Genomic DNA, 7,669 nt, shown 5'->3' with positions numbered 1-7,669 from the left:
AACACCAGATCGAAAACCAGTCAAAGAACAAATCTCAAACCAGTTTAAAACTAGTCTAAAAACAGGCCCAATCAAAACCAAAACCAGTCTAAAACCAGGCAGAAATCAAGACCAAGACCAAATCCAAAATCAGGCCAACACTTGTCTAAAATCTGGTCGAGTAATGAGGTTAGTAAATGAGGTTTATTTAATGATTAGTATGTGAGCATTTTGTTTTTTCATCTAGATGGTTAGAAAAGTCTGTGAGTGTTTCTAAATGATTTTTTGCACATTTGCAGGTTGTTAAATTTATATAAAAGCAACAACCAGAACCAACCAGAACCAACTGAAGCTACACGTAAAGAAGTAAAGCGTCTCACTGGGTAACGTGACGACGGAGAACTGAGGAGCGTCCGAGTCGTCTTGTTCGTCTGCGGAGAGCCGAAGCTTCTTCTGAAGAGGCTCCGAGTCCTCGTCTGCACACAAATAGCTTCAATTATTCATCATCAGGGAACAACATCTGCACCAACAATTATTACTGATTAAACCTGCTGTAGTGGACCGTTTGGGCCACCAGGGGGCAGCAGACACAAGCAGCTAAATGTGTTTCTTGTTTAAACTCTTACAAAGTTTTTACTTCATCGCCTTTAAACCTGCAGGTATCTTGGTTTAACCTTCTGTCTGATTAGTTATTTATATACACTGGATGCTTCAATAGGATTTAAACTAATAAACGTCCTAAACGAAGCTCTGACCCACCGGTTTGAGGACAGTGCAGGATGATGCTTCCATCGCTGTCCTGAGTCAACGTCACCGACTTCACGGTTTCTAAAGCTGCAGCGTCTTCGTCCTCCGCAGCCGAACTCATCCTGAACCTGCAGAGAAACGCGATGACGTCACTGCCACAGGTGTGTTTGTGTTACAGAGCGGTGGAAAGAACAGGTGATTATTTAAAAAGGCACATTTAAGTCTCAAATCTGCTTAAGAAAAGGATGAAAATTAAGTTTTTGAAATGTTAAATGCAACTAATTATTATTTTTTAGCATCAATTAGCCGTTAAAGCTCTAAAAAATACTGAAAGCGGTAAGTTTTCTTTACTGTAATACATTCCAAATCCCCAACATTCTTCATAAATAGTGAATTCAAGCAGCAAAAACAGAGAAATTTTGTTGAAAATTAGCTCACAATGGGTCTGAACTTTTACACGTAAAGCAAAATATGAGTTAGCTAGACTGATTTTGGTCATTAATAATATTTCTGAGCAACATAGAGATAGTAGTTTTAATTGTTTTTAAAGTTTGCTGGAAAAAAGCCAGATGCAGTTCTTAAAACAGAACATTTATTCAGTTTGAAGCCATTTATATGAGCGATGCATGCTTTGGCTTAAGATGCAAGTATTTAGCTAAATAATTAAAATAACATTGACATAAAGGTTAAATTATCAAAATGTGTTGCAGGAAGCAGCATTTTAGTAAAAAAAAAAAGACTTTACTTTACTGATGTAAAATGATTTAATTTTGTTGAATACAAGAGCTGCAGTAAAAACAAACAAAAAGAAAAACCTAAAAGTAGCAAATGTCAGCGCTACGTTCTGCAGTCAGAACTCCATTCAAAATTCTGTCACTTTAAGCTAAATCGCACTTGATCGCTGCTGTTTAGCTTCGACAAAATTAATTAAAACATGTGATGCATTGTTACAGTAGTGTGGAAAATTCTGGTTGGAAATTATTCAAAATGAGGTTAAACATTTAAATAAAAATCTAAACTTATGTGAAGAAATCAGGTTCCTTGCTGACGAGCTCCAGCTTGTATTTTAATAGAGATGGGAGGCTCAATCGGTCATAATCTCTTGAAACGTGTTCTGATTTCTATGCAGCACCGAACTGAAGGAAGGATCATGTGTGTAAGTCAAGTTATGACGAGTTTTTAATAATATTCTTTCAAAATCAGCAAGATTATGATAAATTCCTACATTTTTGAATGCTGGCTGGTGAAGGTTCTACTTTCAATAATAACTTTATGTATACAGCACAAAAAACAAAGACAACACAACAATAATTAAGATAAAGTTAAAAAGACAAAATACTTTATTTAAATAGCTTAAAAAACACAGCTGTTGAGTCACAGTCCTTTCCAATAGAAAAATAAGATTAGAAATGTCTAATTATTAAGAGCCTTCAATATAAAATAAAGTTACCTGATGAAATAAATAATAAGCTAAACACACTTAAGACACTCACTGATTTATATTATTAATTAAGGTTAAGACCTAAAATTCTATGTGTACAACCATTAATAAATGAGAAATTCAAACTAAAGTACCTTAAAAATAGTCAACTGAATAGACAAACTGGTTATCAGCAGGTTTTTAGCTCCTTTATTAAAACTTGGGGTTTTTTATTTTATTTATCATTAGATGTGTTGGGTACACTGCCAGTCATTTTAATGCAGGAAAGCAGTGATGTGTTTTTTGTTCATTAAATTCACACCAGACTCCCTTGAAAAACAGCCAAATTTAAATGAAATTTGCACATCTGCAGGTACTGAAAAGTCAATAAAGATTTGTAGTTTAGGCTTAATTTGTAAAAATGTGTTGTGATATTTTTGGACAGTATGTATGCTGAATTGTTGCTTTCGTCACTCTGAAAGGGTTTAACTTAAAATTAAAACCAATAGTGTATTTATTGTTCCCCAGTCAGCAAGAGTGTGTAAAATTAACCTTTTTGTAAATGAAGTTTGGCCCGTATAGAGGTATTTCTAACACAGATTCTGCAGAGATGGGACAAGTTGTTTAGGTTTGTTTACTCCCATGTTACAATGAAAACAAAAGCCTTCCAGTTTAAATGTAGTAAAGCAGAGGTGTGCGTTTGATTACATGCAAACCAAACTCCCTTTAAAAACAGACAAATTTAAGGGAAATCTGTATATCAGCAGATACTAAACTCGCATATCAATATTTGTGATATTTTATTTATTATTATATGGGATGGGTACACTCGGGTGAGAATTGATCCATTAATAATTTACTTTAGTGCAAATACAAAGCTATATATTCAACTTTATCTGCTCGCTGCCGCCCCCCACTGTTATCAGGAGGAAGCAACGTTGTCAATTATCAGCTTGTCGTTTGGGCTAAATTTATTAAAATGTGTTGAGATTTTTTGGATAGTATTTACGCCGAATTGTACCTGAAGTCACTTTAAAACGGTTTTACTTCAAGTTGACATCGGTAGTGTTTGTGTTGTTCAGCAATTAACGAGAGAGCCTGAAATTAGACCTTTTGTAAATGGAGTTTGGCCCACACATTTGTGAGGCGGATTCTGCGCAAAGATGGATGCGTCGTTTATGTGCAGTTGCACCGATGTCACAGGGGAAATGCGGCTTCTAGTTCAAACGCACTAAAGCAGGAATGTGGCGTGAACGGAAACTGAAAGGATGCCGCAGTTAGAGCAGCTCTGCCTCGATGCTAACCGTTAGCATCCAGCGGGCTAGCAGCTAAATGAAAGACGAAAAATCTCCGGCGCCATGTTCGCGGACAAGGTGAAGCTTATGGCGTCTGTGCGGTTTGACGCAGCTCCGGCGCTTTGTTCTCGGCTCTAGCGGAGATTTTGCGGCTCTGCGGCTTCTCTGCGCCTCCGAGCGGCTCCCGCTACCAAACAGAAAGTGAATTTTGCGTTTGATTTGGTTACTTACTTCCTGTTTTTGGTCCGGGGACTTGTGAGTTACCAGGATGGAGCGAAGTGCCAGGATGGAGGAGCGGCCGAGCGAGGGCCGCCGGGGCGCCAGGTCGGAGCCTAATCCGTAAACCGGAGGGTTAATCCGTGTTTTAAACGTTTTTATATTTGCTGTTTCTGCTTCTTTCTTTTTTTTGCTTTAAGAACAAAAATAGTCATTAAAGATGACAAAATCAACCAGTATAGGAACAGAAAATCAATCTTAAACTATTTTAATATGTTATTTAAGTATATGTTTGTCATTTTTAAATCATTTAATCAGGTGTATTTCATGAGACAAAGCTGTACGATCTCCATTTTAAATTATCTAAAATTCCTAATCTAAGTTGGTCAGTTAAGTTAGTCTTTTATATGTGTAATATGTTTGAATTTATATTTAATCTTGGTGGATATACTTATATAAATAAAGATACTGAAGGGTCTCGACCCACATGTTTAAATTAGTCAGCTGAAGTTGTTTATTAAATAGCACAATGCAGGATTTAAACTTTTACGCTAAAGCTTGGCAGGTAAATGTGTAAAATAACTAGTTTGTTGGGTCTTGACTGAAACATTTAATCCACGCAGGTAGATTTCTTTTTTATATAATAATGTAGGGCCTCGGGCTTAACAATTAAATTAGGCAGACACTTTTTTGTCAGCGTTACTTTTTAGTGTTACTCTAGCTTTTTATTTAGTTTATTTATTTTAATTTCAGTCATGTATTGTGCTTGCATGTTACTGTGTTTTTACTTTTAAAGGCCCTACGTTTCTTATGTTATGTCTTTTTGTTTTTGTTCTTTTTCTGAGTAATATCTGGCCCAAGAATTTCCTCCAGGATTAATAAAGTTTTTTGTGCTTTATGTATAATACTGTGTGGTTTAAATGACAACTGAGATGTGGTCAGAAGCTGTGTAAAAGACAAGTAAGAGGGTTATTTGATCTAATTAAATGCTTAAAGTGTGTCAGTATTATGCATCGATTCCTGTAAGAAGGTAAGAATCAAATCTGGCAACCAGCCTGTCCCCACTTAAAATGTGTCCGGATAACGCCCCGATTTAATTATTATTTGTTTGGCTTAAATGACTGTTTCTACACGTTGACAATATTCACAACCAATGCAGAAAATTGACTCATTTTCATGTCCGTCACGTAACTACATTTTGTACGTAAACTCTGCGTTGTTTGTTGAGAGACAAAGGTTCCGCTGCTGTTTCCACCGGACTGCTTTCAGCGACGGACGGTGCGTTGCAGCTGCTAAAATCCAAAAAACACACATTTTGAGCACTGAAAGCCAAAAAGAAGAGATGGGGGAGCAGCCGGTCCGAGTGTAAGTTTGAATTCAGAAATACTTTAATCAGGTTTTGTGTCGTTTGTCGTCGCTGTGGTTCATCCTGATGGTTTTTATTTCATTCAGTTTGACTCTTGTTGTGACAGAAGGTTTGTTAGATTTCCGTGTTTCGTCTAAAAAGCCTTTTTAAATGTCCTCGACAAGAAAAAGTTCCTCTAAAATCACATTTTAAAACCTGTAGGTCAAAGCTGTTCCAGTTCCTGCACGTCTTAGAATTAATTTTAATACAAAACGTCACGATTCTCACCGAACCTCGTTTAAAATTAAGCCAATTTAAGGTTGCGCCACTCAGTAAACACGTATGTGCTTTCTAAATGTGTTATCTAGATACATAATCGATATCAGTAGATGAGAATGAAAAAATCGGCTCCACCAAAACACTTGAAATCTAAGAAAAGCCTCGTTCAAATCTCCACAGCCAAACCTCGTCCGTAATTTACACAATTTAAGGTTTTGTTACTCATTTACACATTTAAACACATCCAAAGACGCCACACGTGGATATAATCGATATCAGTAATTGGTAATAAAAAATTCGGCCAACATACAGTTCACCAAAACACTTTATTTATGAGAGAATTTCAGTTTTACGCATATTAAACCGTGTTTAAAATGGAGAGGATTTAAGGGTTTTGTTACAAATCGGCATTTATCATAAAGAAGAATAACCAACATCAGTGATTGGAAATGAACAACCCACCAAAAATACTTTAATTTCAGTTTGACTTGTGTGAAACTTCATTCAAAATTTACACAATTTAAGGTTTTGTTGCTCAACAGCACTTTTCTGTAAATCACAAGGTGATATGGAAACAAAATCCATGATTAGGAATGAAAGGCTCACACATATTTATTATGTATGAATTTAAATGTCTTCAATATTCACCCGTACATGTTTCCCAACACACAAGGAAACAATAAGTCCTGCAGAAAAACACAATTCAAGGTGATCTGTTTGGACAGTTTTTGTTTTTATTGTCCAGGACGTCATTTTTTACTGTATTTATTTAGAGTCCCTGTTAAAGCAGGTGTGTGTCTGCAGGTTGGCGTGTGGGGATGTCGAAGGTCGTCTGAGCGCTCTGTTCAGTCGAGTCCAGGCCATCCAGAAGAAGACCGGACAGTTTGACGTGAGTCTCATCTGACAGAAAACAACCCAATAGTCTCATTAATTGTTTTTATAGCTACAGCGGTGTCATCCTCGTTAAGTTGTGGTCCATCAGTGTGTCCATGTTTGTCGTCCTGCAGCTGCTGTTGTGCGTCGGAGAGTTTTTCGGGACGACGCCGGAGGCCGAAGCAGAGTGGCAGCAGTACAAGACTGGAGCCAAGAAAGGTGCAAACATCTGGAAAACCGCCTGTTTCTACGGCGCTGACGTGTCCAAACTCATCAGGGCAGACAGTCTGCATTTATATTTATATTTGTTGACATGTTTAAATCACATTTCTGTTTATTTTCTCACCGTACTGAAGAACCGACCGACAGTCCAAAATGTTCTGTGACTGTTGCAAAGTGTGACCACAGGGGGCGCTGTTGTAGTGACATATGGTTTTCAAACTGGGCCAAATAAAGTCCAGTGGAAGCTTTATACTGACCTGTCTGCTGATCCCTGATACAATTCAGTCATACAGCAACAGCGCCCCCTGTGGTCACAGATAGATAATAGATATAACGCTCAGAAAGTTTGTGCTCCTCTATAAGAAAATAAATAAACTGTATTTTGTTCCTCGTCAGCTCCCATCCACACCTACATCCTCGGGGCAGCGAGTCAGGAGATGGTGAAGCACTTTCCCAACGCTGATGGTTGCGAACTGGCTGAAAACATCACGTATCTGGGTAAGAATCAGCAGAGGACGCAGGTTAACGGCTAGCATCGCAGTTAGCATCGTAGTCAGGTACATATACTATGACGTCCTGGACAATACCAACAAAAACTGTACACACAGATCACCTTTAGAGAATTTAAATTGGCTATAATGCCTGTATTACTATGCCAACCCTGAGCTTCATATTTAGTGTCCGCCACACTTCAAGTATTGTTTATTAGCTGTAGTACCTGATTGGGCCACCAGGTGGAGCTTCTCAGTGTAACAACCAGAGGAGGCTGGCAGGTAGAGAGCATTGTGTGGGTTTAGCTACTAAAGGGGCACCATGACAAAGACTTCTGTGGTGCTTGATGGGTGTGTCTCCAGGTCGGCGAGGCGTGTTCACCGGCGTGTCGGGGCTGCAGATCGCCTACGTCAGCGGTCGGGAGGCCCTTCAGGAACCGGCGCCGGCTCACTGCTTCACCTCCAAAGACCTGTCGGCCCTCGTGACGCCTCTGACCGGCAACTCCAAGTTCAGGGGCGTCGACATCCTGCTGACGTCGCAGTGGCCGCGAGGAGTCTGGCACTTCGGGAACAACCCGGTAACGCAACATTCGCTGGTCCTGCAGTCAGATTTAAAACCAGAATTTATCTGATGGACTCAGTTACATTTCATTTTGACTAAAGTGACTAAAACAGGAAGCTGAAACGTTGCTTCTCTGTTGCAGGACGTGAACACGAAGTTCTGTGGAAGCAGCTCCGTCGCCACCCTCGCCGACAAACTGAAACCGCGGTACCACTTCGCTGCACTAGAGGGCGCTCACTA

General features: G+C 38.9%; 2 protein-coding genes across 2 annotated transcripts in view; one reads left to right on the top strand and one right to left on the bottom strand.

The window, feature by feature from the left end:
- Nucleotides 1–3,737, bottom strand: part of dmtf1 (cyclin D binding myb-like transcription factor 1) — a 12,348-nt gene extending 8,611 nt beyond the window's left edge. The window contains exons 1-3 of the mRNA XM_008291651.1: nucleotides 3,673–3,737; nucleotides 739–854; nucleotides 360–455 (exon numbers count right to left, since the gene is read on the bottom strand). Of these exons, the coding sequence (XP_008289873.1) occupies nucleotides 360–455; nucleotides 739–847 (205 nt within the window). The 5' untranslated portion in view covers nucleotides 848–854; nucleotides 3,673–3,737. The remainder of the gene's footprint in view (nucleotides 1–359; nucleotides 456–738; nucleotides 855–3,672) is intronic.
- A 1,189-nt stretch (nucleotides 3,738–4,926) lies between these two features.
- cwf19l1 (CWF19 like cell cycle control factor 1) overlaps nucleotides 4,927–7,669 on the top strand; it is a 9,184-nt gene continuing 6,441 nt past the window's right edge. The window contains 6 exon segments of the mRNA XM_008291650.1: nucleotides 4,927–5,022; nucleotides 6,086–6,170; nucleotides 6,289–6,373; nucleotides 6,773–6,874; nucleotides 7,231–7,445; nucleotides 7,572–7,668. Coding sequence (XP_008289872.1) covers nucleotides 5,000–5,022; nucleotides 6,086–6,170; nucleotides 6,289–6,373; nucleotides 6,773–6,874; nucleotides 7,231–7,445; nucleotides 7,572–7,668 — 607 coding nt within the window. The 5' untranslated portion in view covers nucleotides 4,927–4,999.

This window comes from Stegastes partitus, unplaced genomic scaffold, assembly GCF_000690725.1.
Source record: "Stegastes partitus isolate 25-593 unplaced genomic scaffold, Stegastes_partitus-1.0.2 Scaffold753, whole genome shotgun sequence".
NCBI lineage: Eukaryota > Metazoa > Chordata > Actinopteri > Pomacentridae > Stegastes > Stegastes partitus.
The sequence above is the reverse complement of the archived record's forward strand: the minus strand, read 5'-3'. Positions and strand labels throughout refer to the sequence as shown.